This window comes from Mustela nigripes, chromosome 2 (genome assembly GCF_022355385.1).
Source record: "Mustela nigripes isolate SB6536 chromosome 2, MUSNIG.SB6536, whole genome shotgun sequence".
NCBI classification, from domain to species: domain Eukaryota; kingdom Metazoa; phylum Chordata; class Mammalia; order Carnivora; family Mustelidae; genus Mustela; species Mustela nigripes.
In genome coordinates, this window is record NC_081558.1 from 11931387 (window position 1) to 11950438 (window position 19052).

Sequence of the window (19052 nt, forward strand, 5' to 3'; positions counted from 1 at the left end):
ACAGCAGAAACTGTAAGAACATTTGAGGCTGGGTGTGCCATTAAAATAACAACAGCCAGGTTCATACTAGTAATAAGTTTTTTTAATCTACCATAAGAACTTCAGGACACACCCTTCGAACCAAAGGTGGCCGAAGACACAGACCGCGGGCCAAGTGAAGGAACAGGAAAGACCACGCCTTGGATACAGTGTGTGGAGGTAGGAGACACTATGATGGTGAGTCTGCGACAACATGTGGAGCTAACAGCATTAGGAGGCAGGTGAGCAAAAGGGCTCAGGCAGCCTCTGAGCAGAACAGATCCACAAATTGCCAAAGGCAAGTACTCACTTCTGCCCTGGAAGCACTCCACAGATGGCCAGAAAACCCAGGTGTTAGGAACCACCGTTCACCCAGCCTTCAGGTAGGAGTAGGACAGGAGATGTGCAAACTGGCACTGGGCTCCAACCAAACTGCCTGCCCCCTTTGTGATGGCAGGTAACCCAGCCCAGGGCTGGTCCTGACTGAGAGCAGGAGTAACCCAGGGTCTTGGGGAGAAAAGGCCAGAAATGTTTGTTTACATGTGTAATTTTAAAGAATTTTTTAAAAAGTTATATAAAAGTACTAAATACAGATTTATTCTCACATGCTGTTTAAAAGACTTTATTTATTTATTTGACACAGAGAGAGAGCACAAGTAGGCAGAGAAGCAGGCAGAGAAACAGGGAAGCAGACTCCCTGCTGAGCAGAGAGCCCAATGGGGGGCTTGATCCCAGGACCCTGAGATTATGACCTGAGCCAAAGGCAGAGGCTTATTAACCCACTGAGTCACCCAGGCACCCCTCTTCTCCGTATTTTTAAGAGATTTTTTTTCCCCTTTGGTAATCTCCACACCCAGTGTAGGGTTTAAACTCATGACCCTAAGATCAACAGTGGCAGACGCCACTGAGTGAGCCAACCGGGTGCCCCAATTCTCCATAATTCTTAACCCCTGATCTCTCTACCCAAAGATAAGCACTGTTGAAATCTGGGTACACTTTTCCTTTTTTAAATGGAGCAAAATGAAGTTACTTCATACATTATGTGGTCATCTGTCCCCCTCCGTTCCACCTATACTTGCTTGACCGTGTGCACCGCCCGGCTCAACCTAAAGGTGCCACAATCCCCACTGACAACCCTAAGGGAAATGTGGCCTCCCAGAATGCCAACAAGCAGCTACCCTACAGCAAGAAGGCAAAAAACTTCAAGGCCCCAGTGAAGAAGTGCCCACAGGAAAACAGTTACTTCAGCTCACAACTCTGTCAACATGACTACTTTTTAAGAGTGTCATCCACCAATGTGAGACAGGTCTGTTTTGTGGAGACACACTGGGCCATTCACAGCACATGCATTCTTCTTGGCCAAGGGCAGCGAAATGCAGTTACTGGGCAGGGGACTTTCAGTGGGACACCCCAGAACAAAACCCCAAGTACCCAAGACCCAAACTAACCACCCTGCTTTAATTACAGTGAAATAATCTCAATGTAAAATGACATGTCATCCTGACTTGAGCTCATCTTCAAAACAAACAAAGCATCATACCAAAGCAAAAGAAAGATATAAAACATACAAAGGCCCATGGAGATCTGGCCTACCCAGGACTCCAGCCTGCCTACCACAGGATGTTGTGCTCAGAGCTTCCCCAGAACCTTACCTGGAGCTTGCGGGCCATGGCCACCACCTCATGGTCAGGAGGGTTGTACTTGTAGCAGTTGGAGAACATCAATCGGACATCAGCACCAAATTCCTGAGCATCACGGTACTCTCGGGCCTCCAGTTTAGACTGAAAAGACAAGACAGATCCCTTGTCGGTTATGTCTGCCCCTGCTCCAAAGGGGATGTGATGCCAGAAGAGCTGTCTGTAGGAGCAAGTTAACTTCTCAGTGGAGCAGAGGAGAGGTCATCAACACCTTGGTTTTTCTCTATGTCAAGTGGACAAGGAGACACTCAAGAGCAAATCTTGGGGCTGGGAAATGCCCTGCTACCACGTCAACCCCACCCACCCTGGTCACTGTGATGGGCTATGGGGAAAGAGGACACAGAATAAATGGAGGCAGAGCTTAAGCCAGACTGTAAGGGGAGGACTAGGACTAGTTCTGACCTGACATACACTTATCTTGATGACACAGGACAGGACACTCAAAAGGAACACAACCAGAGGCCCCTGGGTGGTGTAGATGGTTAAGTGTCCGACTCTTGGATTCACCTCGGGTCATGAAATCAAGCCCCAAGTCGGGCTCCACTCTCGGCTAGAAGGCTACCGAAGTTTCTCGCTCCCTCTCCTCATTCTCCTTCAACCCCTCCCCACAAGCTCACGTACTCTAAAATGAATAAATCTTAAAAAAAAAAAAAAAAAAAAAGTGGGAGGGGACCACAAGTACTGTGCCCCACCCACGCCTGTCTCATGTTTGGCCATGTTTATTCCACTCCCAAATAAAAACGCAAAACAGTTTAAAATAAACAAACATGGGGCGCCTGGGTGGCTCAGTTGGTTGGGTGTCTACCTTCGGCTCAGGTCACGATCTCAGGGTCCTGGGCTTGAGCCCCACGTCCGGCTCTCTACTTATCAAGGAGCTTGCTTTCTTCTCTCTCTCTGCCTGCTGCTCTGCCTACTTGTGATCTCTCTCTCTTGGTCAAATAAATAAATAAAATCTTTAAAAAATTACAAATAAAAAATAAACAAACAATCAAAACGGTCTCAAAATAATACTACAATGAAAATACCAGCACTGTGTGCCTCTTACAGAGAGGTGACATCAAGGCCCCCTGCGTAACACAGCCTGGCAAAGTCACCAACCCTCAACGAGTCCTGGAGCATCTACCGTGCAAGCTGCCTATGGACAGTGGGACCCAAGGTCACAGAGGGCTTGTCCCTAGACAAGGGGGCAGCAGTGCTGTCAGAGAAGAAAATGCCCAAGCACGCGGTCTTGGAGGTTGACTCCACAATTCCCAGCAGGGGGCGCAGGGCTTCTTTGAGCCGAGGAGGAGAGATGCTACTAAGGCACAGTTCAGCAGAGCCCAAGGCCAGGGCCCTCCTCTTGGACTTAGCCTGGGAGGTTCTGCCCTTCTCTGTCCCAGGAAGCCCCGCCCCCAGCTCTGGGAGGGGCATCTGCTTACCTTGATCGTGCTCATATCCATGGGGTGCTTGATGATGTCGCAGTAGTCGTGCAGACCCAGAGCCTCTACATCCACAGGCTTGTAGAACGGCCAGGCATAGGCTGCGTGCTTCTTGGCAAACATCTCCTTGAGGATGCCACTGCAGCACTTCAGCTGCTCCGAGACCTTGCTGCTCTTCTCTGGCACTGGGTGCTGCTGTGAGTCGGGTACATCCTTTTTGGGGGGCTTCACAGGCCGGCTACTCTCCCGCCGGGGGCCCAGCTTGGTGGTCTTAGGCTCTGGCGGTAGTGATGGTGGTTCATGAATGGGGTCGATGGTGGTGGGGGTGGTGGTATCCGCTTTCCTCTTAACTCCCTTCTTTGTCTGCCAAGAGCACACGTGCAACAAGCGTCGTCACAGGTGGCAGCTGGCACAGGTGGCCCTCAGGTCACTTCTGAAGCCAGGTCCTTTCTAGGGTTCCAACATTCTTGGGGGATAGGGCTCAAAAGTAACTCCAAGGGTGAAAGACCAAGGCAAGAACAGACCCTGTCCCACCATTCTGCTCTGCAGCTGGGACAGGACCCCGGCCAGGGGCATGAGGAAGCACACACCCAAGTGCAGAATCTGCTCACTGGAGCCCAAAGAAAGCTACAGAAGCAGCTTCCTACTTAACGCTAGGGAAGTCACTCAGAGCCAAGCCTCGTCACACTAACCCCCATCCCCACAGGAGGCAAGTTTTAGAGACTATTTAGGCAACATCTGCATATATGCACAGTCTACATGAGAAATACAGGACAGGAGGTCAGCAAGGCCCTGGGAGGTGGTTCTCAACTCTGGAATCTGTGGGCCAGCAGGGCAGCAGCTTCGAGGCTGTGACTTAATAAAGCCTATACAATCCCCCCAGAAAATACCCGCAAGTGCCTGGAGAACCAGGCCAGGCTCTGCATGAAGCACTGGCAGGGACAAGCGACTGTCTCCTGCCAGCCTCACTGTTACGGAGAAGACAAGAGAAGGCGTGCTAGCTGAGGTGGTAGGAGCCTGCCAGCGACAGGCTGGGCCACACACACGCACAGGATGCTCACCTTCACAGGCTGTGGGGTGGCCGCAATGATGGGCGGGTGGCTCTGCACAGGCTGGGGGTTTGGCGCGGGTGGGGGTGGTGGCTGAGGGGGTACCGGTGGGGGTGTCTGCAGTGGCTGGGGAGGCACCACTGTCATGACGGGGGTCTGGACGATGAGGTCTGGGGTGACCGCAGGGAAGGGGTGAGGTGTGGCCTGCACGGGCGGAGGGTTCTGCTGGGGGGTCTGGGTCTGCGGAGGAGTCGATGCCTGCGTTGTGTTTGGTACCGTAGAGACGCCAGGTTTTGCTGTCCCTATCAATCATAAAAGGGACAGATGGTTAGATGCCGAGCCCGACACACGCTGGCTGACCTTATGGGAACACTGTCACATGTGGAGAACACACATCTGCATGCGTATGGCACACACTGTCACGGTGACTATTAGTCTTAGAGACAGAACAACTCGAACACCCCAGACCTCAGCCAAACTGGTCCACCTGCCCTTAGGTTCTCTGAGAGCAGTGGCACACTGCATTACACAGTTCCTGAGGCATCCTGGCTTCAAGCCCCAAATCAGGCACAAAGACGCCTTCAAAAGCACGGAGGCCTGGGCCAAAGGAGCAGGAAACACATGCTGAGAGTTAGCACCAGGACGGTAGAAGGAGAGCGGAAAAATGTTCCTTGGCTCTTTTGGACAGAGCTGTCCTCATTCCCAGAAGCGCTGCCTTCTGAGTAAGCAATTCTGGCAAGGGGCCAGCATCGGGAGCCCTGGCCAAGGTTTCTGGAAACTGGCAAGCTTCCACCTCCCTGAGCCGCAGGAGGAGGCTGGACGGCTGCTGCCCTTTGTGACCGGCTCAGACTGCCTCCTTGCAGCTGTGCGCGTGAGCCCAAACACACAATGCCCCGTGTCTGTCCCATGTGCAGACCAAACTCCTGGTCCCAGGCCACAAGGGCAGGACTCCTGGATGTTAAGGATACAGGACACCTCTTAGCCGGATCCACAGCTAAGGGGTGACCCTTAGGACCACCTCTCCTTGGCTACGCCTCAGCACTGCCTGGGATCCAGCCAAGCACCTTTGCTCCCATGAAGCCACCACTTCTGAGCAGGGTGGGAAGCCAGGTGAAAGCCCTCTGTGGAGAGAAGCAAAGACTCACAGCATGGGCCACCTCAGCACAGAGTGGAGGATGGCAAGATGCAAAAGGCAGCTGGTAGAGCTTTTCCTAGACAGAAACATTTCATTGTCTCCCCGCCAGCTGGCCTTTAGAATCCTGTGTCAGGCTAAGAGACAGGGGCAAAGAGTGGAGGGCTTCACTTCGACTTCAGCAGCATCATAAGGCAGGCCTGGCTCTGACATAAGCATCTTAAAAATAATTCAAATAACCAACCTTGAGGTTCCAAGATAGGGATTAGGAATTAAAACTGCCCTTGGCAAATTGTCTCTTCTCTAAAATGGAGTGAAGAAGGGACGCCTGGGTGGCTCAGTGGTTAAGCGGCTGCCTTCGGCTCAGGTCATGATCCCAGCGTCCTGGGATCGAGTCCCACATCGGGTTCCTTGCTCGGCAGGGAGCCTGCTTCTCCTTCTGCCTCTGCCTGCCTCTCTGTCTGCCTGTGCTTGCTCGCTCTCTCTCCCTCTATCACTGACAAATAAATAAAAAATCTTAAAAAAAAAAAATTTTTTTTTAATGGAGTGAAGAATTCAAAAAACTTAAAAATGCTTTGCAAAATTTACACTTTCTTTTTAACCAAAGTCAATCAAAAGGCAGGGCCCAATTACTTCTACTTTGTGGGAGGTCACCCAGTCAAGTGACCCTCTGGGGCGTGTCCAACACTAAGAGTACCCTCCCCTCCTGCCCCCTCCAAACCTGGAGAAGGACCAAAGACTGGGGAACAAGAAAGCCAATGTCCTTGCTGTTTCAGTGTGAGGCCAACTGCTCGGCACACCGGAGGTACCCTACCTGCTTCTTTCCTCCCACGTCCTCTTCCTTTTGCCTGGACTATCATGATCTCAGTTTCTTCAGTGGGCAGTTCATTGATTTTCTGCAAGAAGAGCTTCTCCAGAGCTTCTGCCATTAAGACTATGTCATCTCCAGGCTGGAAAAGGAGACACAGGGGTGAGCATCAGAAAGCCCTCACCACCTCTCCAGACGGAGCAAGAGCTCCCCACCCTGTGCCACCCACTCCCTGCTCCAAAGCATCAAGTATCATAGTCGGGCTCCTTCCCGATCTGAACCCTCAAGGGCCACAACAGTTACACCACCAGATATCACGAAGGCTCATGTGCCTGTACCAGCACCCATCCACCTGCACCTCCCTCTCATCTTTTAAGCTCTGGCCTGAGAAGCCATCTTAATGCCTTAAGTATCTAACAAGCCCTGCCAATCACTGACAGAAGCCCTCCTCTGACACAATTCAACTTCACTATAAATACTTGCATTACACAGGATTTCTTGCCACAGATACATTAGCAGGGCTCTGATAATGCTCCCCAGTGTACCCTCAAGGCAGCTCATTGGGGCTCGGGGCCATGCCTATCTTGAACTGCATTATGGGTCCCCACTTGTTGCCTCATCTACGACATGCTATTCCCACTCAGCTCTAACCCGAGAACCTTTTCTGTGCACATGTCACTTAAACTTAGTGGTGGGAGCTAAGACTTTAAAAAAACACAGTAAACTTCAAGAAACTCACCTACCCATCTCTTCTGGGCAATTTTACCCACTACACCAGCAGAGGCCAAAAGCTGAGTTCTGTATAGGGTCTCCCTCCAGAGCCGTTCTATATGAAAGGGTTGGTTTTAATCACATCTGTGGTCTGAACTGTAAACAAATGATCTGGCTTCATGGCACAGCCGAGCCAAAAGGTTTGGCTAACGGGGTTAAGAAGTGACTTTCAGGTCTACATGTGAGATCAGGGGACATTCAATTCTATGGCCACCAGTTGTCAGTGGTCATGTCCACAGTTTCAGATGCAGTGGGCCCCAGCACACCCTCTCTCACATTGAAATTTGAGCACACCTTTGCACAACTATATTTTAGTAGGCTCCTTCCTGACCATTTACATCACCCAAATGGACTTTTTAATGAGTCGTCACTGTCCTCCTCACACCTTCTCTAGACATGCTCAAGAACTAAAATCCCAAGGGCACCGGAAGCACATGCTTCAAGCTAACAAGGACTGCTTGAAAGTCAAACAAGGCCAGCACCCTCCTCCCCGAAAAAGAAACACCCAGTCACAGGCAAAACCACGGGTCCCATTATTTCTGCTCCAAATGATATCCCATTAGACTAATCCCACCTGCTCCCAAGCACCCCTGCCCACAGACTCCAGATATGCCAGCCTTCTTCTCCACCCCTCCCCTCCCCTCAGGGCAGCTGGACATCTTCCACCACATCTCACCTTGTTGTAGATGTAACAATTTGTAAACATAGTGTTGAAGTCCTGGATACATTCCTGAGCATTCCAGTAATAGTTGTTTTCCAAGCGCTTCTTTATTGTTCCCATATCCATAGGTGTTTTAATGATTTTATAGTAATCCTGAAGAGCAAAGAGAGCAAAAGGCCAGTGTCACCTCCCCGGCCATGCAGCACTCATAGTGGGCCTGTGGATCTCACTCAAGGAGCACAGATGAGAGCCACAGCACAGACCGAAGCTCTTCCATGGTCTCAGCAAGCAATCTCAAGGGGAATCCCAAGATAAAGTGAATCAAGGAAAGAATTCTTAAATGTTGGGTGGCAATCTGGAGGGGAAATGTGCAAGTCTATCAACTGCCTGGTCTGGGAACAGGTTGTATTTATAGAGGATCAATGCTTTTTTTCTATTTTTGTTGTTGTTGGTGGTGGTGGTGATGGTAAAATCCTTTAATTTTTAATAAATAATGGGGAAAACACACAGCCTTCTTAAAAGCACTTCTTACCTAAAGAAACAACCCATGGCAAGTTCTACTTTTCCTCTACCATTTGAAATGTTTTTGGTCCATAAAACACAAAATCCTATGGAACCAGCGGTAAAGCCCACCTGGAACAACTGGACTCCCTGCTTCTGGGCATACTGAAGAACCATGGAGCAGAAGCCTCTACCTTCACTCAAGTTCATCGCACTTCCATTTCTTTTACTAGCACACAGTCTTTCTAAGGATCCCTTAGTGGTACCTGGATATATCTGAACAACTACCCAGGTTAATGAGGAATCTGGACAATCTGTACAATCCTCAGTTTAAAAAAATCCACAGACCCCACCCCTCAAAGCTTCAGATCTTACTCTACAAGTGCCCAACAGAAGGAGCTGGATGGCAGGTATAGATGCCCTAAAGCCCTTCAAATCAGACTCTACTACTGTCAGCTTTTCTCTAAATCTAAACCTATACTAAATGTTTATTTTTAAAAACCGCCACAGGAGGTATCTTGGGGGCAGAAGAGGCAACACACCAGGTTTCCAGATAGAAGGATCAAACAGAGCCAAGGCAGGGGGACCTGTGTCATCTGGCCCACTCCACAGCCCGCTATCTCAGAGGCTCCGGTAACTGGGTATGACTGGGGTATCAGAACAAGTCCAAGTGGGAACCGATGGCAGAAAAGACAGGTCTATCCTTTAGCAAGTACCAAGCTCTTGCCTAGAAATGGTGGACAGTACTGAAAAGGTGAACACAGCGTGTGAGGTTTTAGGTTGCTCTGACACCCATGAGAAAGGAACAAAAACAACTAGCTTACATATGACAAGTGGCAGAGATCATGTCCCTGACCTGACGAGGGCTGCACAAGCATGCCTGGGTACCCTGGCCAAGAGACCAGGAAGACAGACTGCACCAGACTTTCTATGCTATACTATGGCTCTGACCACCTTTCCCAAGAGACCTACCAAAGCCAAACATATGTGCCCCAGTGGAAACATACTTTATTCTATGGCCTACAGTGGCGTCAAGTGCTTGAACTGCCCAGAGTCTGTCAAGTGGCTCAAGGCCAGACAGGACAGTGCTTGAGGGCAGAGTGCACTGACAAGGGGGCGGTGGGTTTAGGGGCTTAACAATCCAACTATACACATTCACTGAACTAGAGAGGCAGGCATTCTAGTGAGAAGTCCAGCAAAGATCAAAGGCCAAAACTCAGGTCAAGATTCCTGGAAGGTGTCAGAAAAGAGAAAAAGAAGGAACCCTTCTTTTGGTGGCTGTATTAACATTTCCTCAAGGAGGGGGAGAGGTCCCCGGAAAACCAGGCTTTAAGCATGACGTGGCTCTCAGCTGACCAGCCCTGCCCTGCTCCTCTGGGCCAGCTCCTTGCTCTCCCACCTTCCTGAAGACACCAGACCAGTGGCACCTTCCAAAGGCCTCTTCTTCCGAGTCAGAGCTGCTGAGGGTGATGGTGACGTCCAACAGTCACAGAGACAGAGATTCACCCTGTGACCTCTGAGGAGCCTGACCTCCATGTTGGAATGACCTCCAACTCCCCAACCACTGGGCCTTACAGACCACCCACACCCATGTCTGTACCGCTGGCTGGGACACTGCCTCCTCAGGATCTCAGGTCCCCCAGTACCTCCCCTTTCTCCTCTGTCTTCACCCTCTAAGCCCTCTGTATCTTCCTGGAACAAACCAACCCCTCCTCCACTCTCGCCTTGCCGCGCTTTCCCTTCAAAGCCAAATTTCTTGAAATGATGGCTTCGCATCCTCACCTTCTCATTCACACCGTCGGGAATCTGGTTTTTACTTCTGCGTCACATCTTCCTAAGGTCACCAATGCCCTCCTAAAGGCCAACAGGAGGGTCAGGTCGGAATCCTCATCTCTTTGACTTCCCTGTAGCCTCTGATGTGCGAACGGGGCGGGGGTGGGGGGACTGCTCTCTGCTGGTGTTTCCCCTGGCTCTTCTGTAGGCCTCCCACTGCCCTCTGGTGCTGTCAAAGCCTCACGCCCCCTGCATTCCACCCCACCCCCCACTCCTTCTGTCCCCATCCTTTGCATTTACTCTGAGAAGATCACCCTCACCTGTGGACCCTGCGTGGCTTGGCCTTGGCCTTGGCCCAGTCTAGCCCACTAGCCCAGACTGAGGTTATGCCATCATAGCAAGCTCTCCCAAGAACCTCCCCCAGTGACAGGCTGTCTGTCTCTACTCCTTCTCATGGTCAACAGAAAAGAGTGGCCTCTGAAGCCCAGATCTCGCAAGGACCCTCTTTTGTTTCCATCCCCTCTCTTGAGCCGATTCATGATCCAGACCTGAAGTGCTCCTCCTGACTTGGCTCTTCCCAAACGCATGACACCTATTCAGCAGACAGAAATAACTGGACGGTTGCCACAGACACTTTCTGTCTGTGAGGAGGGTCACACTACTGTATTCATCTTTCTTGAAACTGGATGCCGGTCAGACACTAAGGCTCCTACACTGGTGCAGCTCTAACACCCACAGACCGCTGCCTGGGGCTAAGGCAGTAATCACATAATTCCTCATCTGGGAGTATGTCGGATGTAGCGAACAGCAGGGGTTAACGTTTTTCTCTTTTCCGATTGATTTATTTGACAGAGAGAGCACGCGCACATACGTGTGCGCACAAGCGGGGGAACATCAGGCAGTGGGAGAAGCAGGCTCTCCACTGAGCAGGGAGCCAGATGCAGGGCTCAATCCTAGGAACCTGGGATCATGAGCCGAAGGCAGGTCACCCGTAACCGACTGAACCACCCAGGTGTCCCAGCAGGGGTTAACTTAAAGACAATCAATCCCTGATGCTCTGAAGAAAAGAAAAGGAAAAAAAGCATCTATCCTGTTTCTTCCCTGAGATACAAACTGATTTCCAGAACCATTTGCTAGGAATGGGGCAAAAGGAAAACTCTCCAGGGAAGAGAAGAGGAGGGGTACAAAAGAACAGGAAGAAGTGTGCTGTGGCTATGGCACAGCAGGTGGAGGGCGCGCACAGAGGCCTCTGAGGGCACAGCCCTTGCATGCGCTTACTCCCTGGGAACTATTCCACTACCTTTTCCTGTCCTGTGCTCTGGGTGATGACAATGATGATGATGCTGGTACCAACCAAAGAAGACACTGCAGCAAACCAGTCCCACTTCCACAGTGTGACCAACCACACCTCCACTTACAACCATGTAAGAGAAGTAGGGGACCTGGACTATGCTTGCTCCCCCTTCAGCTCCCCTATGGAATCGGAAGGAAAGCTGCAAGCACACCTTCACCCCTATTTCAATATCTCTACATAGTATCGCCTGGATCCTAACATCTAAGAGCCAGTTATTATGTGAGTCAGCCCGTTCTCTTCCCCTTTCCTATTTCCAACCATCAGGACAACTGAAACCACTCATTCAAGGGCCTTGTGAGTATTGGGGTTTCAGAGCTGGGCCCCAAAGGTATCTCTGCCCACGACACCCTCTGCCCGGACCTTGAGCCCACCCTCAGCAGGAGCAACATGGGAAGAGACCTGGAAGACAGCAGCCCTGGGCCCTGCCCAGGTTACTCACAGGGAGGTTTAGCTTGACGGCGTCCACAGGCTGCTGGAAAGGCCACGCAAACTGGTGTTTCCATAGTGTCTTGAGCACCACTTTGAGCAGATATTGCAGTTGGTTCGTCTGCCTCTTGGGCTTGTTGGGGTTGGAGGTCTCTGGGGGTGGGGGATTGGTGCTGGCTGCGTTGGCTTGCTGGGGTTGGGCCTGGGCCTGCGTTGTAGACATTTGGGTAGTTTCTAGTCCATCCCCCATTACTGGCAGATTTCTCAATCTCGTCCCAGGGCCGCTCTCCGCAGACATGCTACTGATCCCATCACATTCTTCACTGGGCACTCTACAAGGGAAGAGAAAAGCCTTCATCAGAAACCAGGCATTCAGATGGGCACCACTCAGAGTTAACACATGGCTGTGGCCTCCAAGGGCTGAGCTCCTCTGGTGGAAAGCTGTCAAGCTGACCAGAGAGCCACTCCATGCACTGACCAAAAGGGCCCCGTATCTGCTTTCCTCAAAGATGTATCCAACAGCAGGGAAGAGGGATCAAGTACCAACGGGGAGGGGCATGAGGGACACAGGGTTCAGAGAAAGGAACTGACCAGGTGCAGGCAAGGGCTGTGGACACATACTGAATCCACGTAAAAAGGGGCAGAATAAGCAACAAACCAGGTTTTCGTGACAAATGAGAATTTTTAAAGGACCCCGCCGGTGTGGGAGAGAGGATGATTTGCAAGCCCCCAAATATATCCTTTACATTAGAATTCTTTGCACCTCTAGCCCATGAAACATCAAGAAAAGTCAGTAATTCTGTTTGGTGATTGGGGACAGGAAGGGAGAGTAGCCCACCTAGTCCACTGCTAAGTCCGCAGGGGTGAAGCCTCACACTCACTGAGAACACCTCCTTGGTAACTGAAAATAATGCATATTTGCTGATTCAAGAAATCCTACAGGGTAACTGCTGATAACCTAAAAATGAATCCACACTCAACCTACCACTTTATTAACTAAGTTTTCAAAGCTTATTTAGAGAGCTATAAAAATGGGCACCTCTGTGACCGGCACAACAGGTGCAAGACCCTCAGCTCAATGCCTGTGTCAGCACCCCATCCTGTGCCCTCCCCTCACACAAACAACCCCTGCTTCGGGACATGCCAATAACACAAATCTTGTCACGAGCATCCTCGCCATGGCAACTCTGTGCACCTGGTCCAGTTACTCTAACAAAACCACACATCCCGGGTCCATGTTGTTACTGCCAAACTGCCCTCTAGAAACACACTAACCCACCCCCCTTACTTGCAGTGCTGAGAGTTCCCACACTCTATTAATGAGAAGAAACATCTGTTCAAACATGTACTATTTGGCATTCTTTCTGTCCACTGTTTTTCTGACACTTTTCTACTGGCAAGAAAAAGGAAGTTTCACCTTTAAACCTAGTCCCTGAAATAAGAACTCTGTAATCTAGGAACTGCCTGTATATAATGAGCATCTCTAGTAATAAACCCAGGAGTTCAGTGGGGTAAGAAAACCTCTCTGGCTGGGGAAGTCAGACAGATTTTACAACCACACTCTGGTAGGCAAAGGGGACAAAAAAAGATAGGATAAGTTCACTGGCTCTGTCATGGTTTTCTTTCTGGAACATACCACACACCAGGCACTCTGGCTGCTCATGAATTTTTTATAATTCAAACCAAGTGTAATTTTTTATTTTTTTTTAAGATTTTATTTATTTATTTGACAGACAGAGATTACAAGTAGGCAGAGAAGCAGGCAGAGAAAGAGGAGGAAGCAGGCCCCCTGCCGAGCAGAGAGCCTGATGTGGGACTCGATCCCAGGACCCTGAGATCATGACCCGAGCCGAAGGCAGCGGCTCAACCCATTGAGCCACCCAGGCATCCCCAAGTGTAATTTTTTTAAAAAAGATTTTATTTAGGGGCGCCTGGGTAGCTCAGTGGGTTAAGCCTCTGCCTTTAGCTCAGGTCATGATCTTAGGGTCCTGGGACTGAGTCCCATGTCAGGCTCTCTCCTTGGCAGGGAGCCTGCTTCCTTCTCTCTCTCTCTCTCTCTGCCTACTTATGATCTCTGTCTGTCAAATAAATAAATAAAATCTTTATTTTTTTTTTGAAGATTTTATTTATTTATTTGACAGAGATCACAAGGAGGCGGGGGGGGGGGGCTCCCTGGTGAGCAGAGAGCCCGATGTGGGGCTCAATCCCAGGACCCTGAGATTGAGGCTTAACCCACTGAGCCACCCAGGTGCCCCCAAACCAAGTGTATTTTTTTTAAAAATTTTTGTTTATTTATTTGACAGAAAGAGAGATCACAAGTAGGCAGAGAAGCAGGCAGAGAGAGAGGAGGAAGCAGGCTCCCTGCCGAGCAGAGAGCCCGATGCGGAGCTTGATCCCAGGACCCTGAGATCGTGACCTGAGCCAAAGGCAGAGGCTTTAACCCACTGAACCACCCAGGCGCCCCAAACCAAGTGTAATTTATACGAAAGTCCCCACAAAGGTTTTTGTAAGTTCAGTTCTGGCAAGTTACCAAATTTGAAAAGCACGAGGGGAAAGCTTGATGTGTAAATACAACTCAGTGCTGAGTATGTCCTAGGAGGCTGTGGCAAGCTGGAACTCCCGGCCTGAGGCTGACCACCCCCACACCTACGTCCCAGTTGCAGTGTGAGCCCAAGAACTGACAAAACTGACCTGGTCAAGGAGACAGCATTCCTTCCGGGGTGCTCTGGCTGACTGCAGGTCTAGCTGTTAACTGGCTAGTAACCACGTGGAGAGGACACTGCTACAAGGAGAAGGCTGCTGCAGAGAGGGGACCCAGGCAGAAACAGGCAAAGGCCATCACATGCAAGACCCTGAATCTTACAGACTCAGTCTGAGAACTGAATCCATGTTTGCTTTAAGAGGAAAGACTGTTCTTTATTCTTTTTCACCAAACAAGTAGAAGATCTATGAATGCCTTTTGGTTTTTCACAGACGGGATGACAAACACTCAAAACCCAAAACTAGATAATTCACTAATCATTTAGATCTCACAGGAGGGAAGACACTGTGGAGAAACACTAGTGCTATTACCCAAGGCTCTGGAGGACGGGTATGTTTTAGCAGGATAATGTAAAGGAGCCTAGGTGTGGCCTTTAGTATCCCATGCTAAACTTAAGTATTAATGAGGCCCAACTGTGTCCAAGACACCAGGTGACTATCTTAGTCTGTGCCCTCTCAGGGTCCTCCAGAGATTTGAGAAGGGGAGGGAGGCTCCTATGGCAACCTCTATGATGGGTATACTCTACTGGGAGAATACTAGCCCAGGAAGAACACTTACAGGAGAGTAGGGGGGCTTTGCAGATATGAAGCCATTTCCTGATACCTCTCGCATGGTGCTAAAGATGGGGAAGGAGCACCCAGAGCTGAAACCAGTCATCTGGCATCAGAGCCTGAGGGCGCACTGGAGGTGGGGAACTGGGCAGCAGCCTGCAGAGCACTTCGTAAGAGTGGTGCTCCAGGAACTCAGTACAAGAGAGAAGCATTTCCCCAAATGAACTTCATTTGAAAATGGGGAATACTGTGCACTATAATAGTTTCCAAAGGCAGATGTAACTGGATAGACCTGCTCCAGACTTTGGGGACTTTGGCCAGAACTAACGGCCATGTGGTTCTGGAAAGAAGTGCCTGGGCATGAATCAAGGCAAGACAGCTGGGACAGAGGCACTACTGATGGGAGAGAGGCACATAAGGGGTGCATGAGGTGAGCCCAACTGGCAGCTAAGAAAGGACAGGATGGGAGCCAGAGGCCAGTGAGCTGAGTAAAGGCACCCCAATGGGAGCAGGAAGAAGGCCACATACAGATCGAGGGAGGGGAAGCACCCCAAGGATGGGATAAGGTGTGGAACCATCGGAAAGAGCCTTCTCAGAGGCAAGAACAGAGGGAAGAGAAACCTAGGGGCCAGGGTGAATCACATGTCATTGAGTAGGGCATGGGAAGAAGGGAGGAAGCATCCCAGAAGCTGCATTCGGCCATGCATGGAAGCCTTCAAAAAGTATGCCTTCACTGCTGAGGTGAGCAGCAAGAAAGACAGAAGAGGGTTTTGCCAACCTCTGAGCTTTAATCAATAAAGAGGGCACCTCAATCCCAGAGAGGCAAAGTCTACAGACACCTCAGAGCGACTTGCAGGGGCTCCCGTGGGGCTGTGGGAGGGTTCACAGGGCAGGCTTTAGGTGGATGGCATTTAATCACCTGGTGTGTGTTCCCCGGTTTTCATTTCACTCATTCCAGGGCTGAAAAGGAGAGTCCCCATCTGATGCCAGTGTAAAAGGCTGTGCACAAAGGTGCACCATATGATCATCCACATAGACTTTAACAATGCTGTTTTGTTCTCACGATATTTAATTTTTACTGAAACCCATGTGTGGCTTCTGATTTAGTTTCCTTTCAAAATACAAGTACTATAAACAAAACAGTAATCAGATTAAAAACAAAACAAAACAAACAAACAAAAACCCCCAAATACTTTCTCTCTGGAGCGGAGCCAGCCAAGACCGACTGCAGGCTCCAGGTGAAGCCAGTGGTCAGGAAGGTTTGCAGGAAAGTGCGGGGAGGGAGGACGGGGACCCATGCACAGGACTTTGGAGCACTCCCTCAAAAATCCTCCACAGGTAAGTGGATGGGAGTAATCATTTACTGGCCAACTACAGAAACTGGAGTGGGGCCAGTGAGGCAGGAAGGGGAAACAGAAGAATGACATGGACAATGTGCCAGCTGGCCAGGATCCTTTGTATGGTGGCCATGGACCAGGCACAGAGAGATACAGGACTTGAGTGCTTGGATAACACGTTATCAACAGGGAGGCAGCATCACAGAGAAGAAAATATGCCGGTGGGGTTTTTAAGGAGTCCTGGAGTCAGCTAGGAGAGAGTTTCCACGCAGTAGGACCAAAATGTCCGAAGGAATAAAAGGGAACAAGTGTAAATGTGGTCCCATCATGGAGGGAGGCCAGATGCACTGACGTGAGCCCTGGAGGGAGGGTGGCATTAAGTGAGGATAAAGAATGATAAGCAGTTTGGTTTCCGCTCTTCAATTTCTCCTAGAAAGCAATGCAGAATTACCCAGACAAGCACATGCCAGGTAAGCTGCAGCAGGCAAGGGGCAGCAGTGGCACCATCCTAGGGGAGACATTCTGGACCCAGGGCAGTGGAGGAACCCTGTCAGCCACAAGGACACATGTCAGGGGGCCAAGCACATCCCACTGGGAGGAAGCAGTCCCACACATTTTTCCATTAAGCAGTGACATTCTGGAAATCTTCGGGCAATGTTCTGGAGGCAAGATGAAATCAAGGTTAACTGATTTCTGGAACTTGTGGGCTGTGCTGTCGCCTTTTTTTCTTTCCAAACGGACTCTCAGTGAGGCCAGGGGATAGAGGGCTCTGCACATAACCACTTTACTTCACCTTCAAGCCAGGCCCAGATGGGCCCTTGAGCCAAGGAAGTTGTGTTTTTTTGTTCACCAGATGAACAGAGCTTTTGCTACAGAAAGCCTGACGCTAAACTTTGCCTCATCTCTGTGGTTTAAACTACTACCTTCACCACAAAAGCCAAAACATCCTTCCGAGCCAGTGTTCTCACATTTGATATACAGTAGTATTTAAATCTTCAAAACAACTCTGAGATTGCTTCTGGTCTTATCTCCATTTCAAAGATGATGAAACTGAGGTACAGAAAATAACTTATCCAGGAAGCAGAAAGATCAGGCCTAAGCAGCCACGGTGGCCCTGAAGTTTCAGTTGGACTTGGAACCAAGAAGTCCCCATTTACGAAATGAACATTCAACCCCAGAAGGGTCCAGTGCAAATGGTCGGGACAGATACTCCCATCTTAAGTAATATGAATATTAAGCACAAGATCCACACACTTTCAACAACCCAAGTCAATTTCATAAGGAAAGAAGTTCAAATGGAAGGCATGATATAGTTTAACAGATCAGATAGACCTGGGAGACACAAGTACCTGAAAGTTTCTTTGAGGAGGCTGTGAAGACAATGACAGGTAACATCCATGGCCCCAATGTGAGGGATCACCATGAAATCCCTGGGATGTCCTATTTCGCACTCAGAGGCCTCAAGAGCACCCACACACTGAGAGGCCATGCCCAGACAACCTGCATCTTGTAGCTCAGCCCTCAGAACTGCAGGCAAGTAAAATCCTTATGAAACTTCCAAAAGCCAATCACCTGCAACAGAGCAAAGAACACGAGGGAAACCAGAAAGACTCTCTGGTCTGTTGTGGGCCAAGAACTAGAGGCACCAGCAAGCAGCTCTACGTGAGAGCCAGGGTGACTTCTCTGACACAAATATCCAACAGGGTTGCCACCTTAAATTCTTCCCACAGCAGGAACTTCCACCCTACAATGCCCCCAGACCACAGCATCAACACTCAGCACAGAGGCCACAGTGGGCCCCCTTCCCTGTGACCTTCAGGCCTTTCATTTGCTGCACCTGGTGCTTCCCTGATCTGTTTAGAGTAGCTTTCCCTGTCGGCCCCATGAGCGCACACAGGGAAGCCTGTCATTCTTCTTCTCCCGATACCCACCAAGTGCTCAGTGCATGATTCGGGTACAGAAAACACCTACACTGACCACACGTGAATGTCACCCTGAGGATTCTGTTCTAGATCAATCCTGAAGCTTTGGAAAAGGAAAGCAGCTCATGCTCTCACACAGAAAAATGTGGTGACTGCCAGACTCTCATTTGCTCAGCCAATGCATTCCGTGTCAACTATGTGCCACGCCCAGGACTCTGCAGTCAACACGACATTCTTCCAGTGATTAAGCAATACTCGGGCAACTACGGTAAGGAAAAGGGCTGGGGTGCTCTGGCCAAGGACAGGGAGGGTGTGCGCTCACGTGGTAGGTGAGGCAGAGACGGGCAGAAAGGGACCAGGCTTGTAAAAGAAAGTAGGACCAATGTAGGAACACAGGCCCAGGTCTGGAGGCAGGAGAGATACCAGCACACTTGAGGAGCTGACTTGGTGATGAAGGTGGGGGTGGGGGGTACAGGAGGCAAAGCACAGGGACCATGTAACTACACTGGGCTTTTATATTTCATTTTCAAGCCAGGCCCAGATGGGGTAGAGAACATAGTGGGAGGACCAAAGTTGGGGTTGTGCTTGGATGGAGCATGGGGGACAGATTCCAGGGTCATTCAGAACATGTAGATACTATAGGAATCCCCTGCCTGATATTTCTTTTCTTTTCTTTCTTTCTTTTTTTTTTTAAGATTTTATTCATTTATTTGACAGAGAGAGATCACAAGTAGGCAGAGAGGCAGGCAGAGAAAGAGGAAGGGAAGCAGGCTCCCTGCTGAGCAGAGAGCCCGACACCGACACCGGGCTCAATCCCAGGACTGGGGATCACGACCTGAGCCGAAGGCAGAGGCCCAACCCACTGAGCCACCC

At 50.1% G+C, this 19052-nt stretch overlaps 1 protein-coding gene across 1 annotated transcript in view; it reads right to left on the reverse strand.

The window, feature by feature from the left end:
• Nucleotides 1–19052, reverse strand: part of BRD4 (bromodomain containing 4) — a 94827-nt gene that overhangs the window by 24684 nt on the left and 51091 nt on the right. Inside the window, 6 exon segments of the mRNA XM_059389262.1 lie at nt 1671–1799; nt 3134–3496; nt 4195–4484; nt 6129–6264; nt 7570–7707; nt 11622–11940. Coding sequence (XP_059245245.1) covers nt 1671–1799; nt 3134–3496; nt 4195–4484; nt 6129–6264; nt 7570–7707; nt 11622–11906 — 1341 coding nt within the window. The 5' untranslated portion in view covers nt 11907–11940.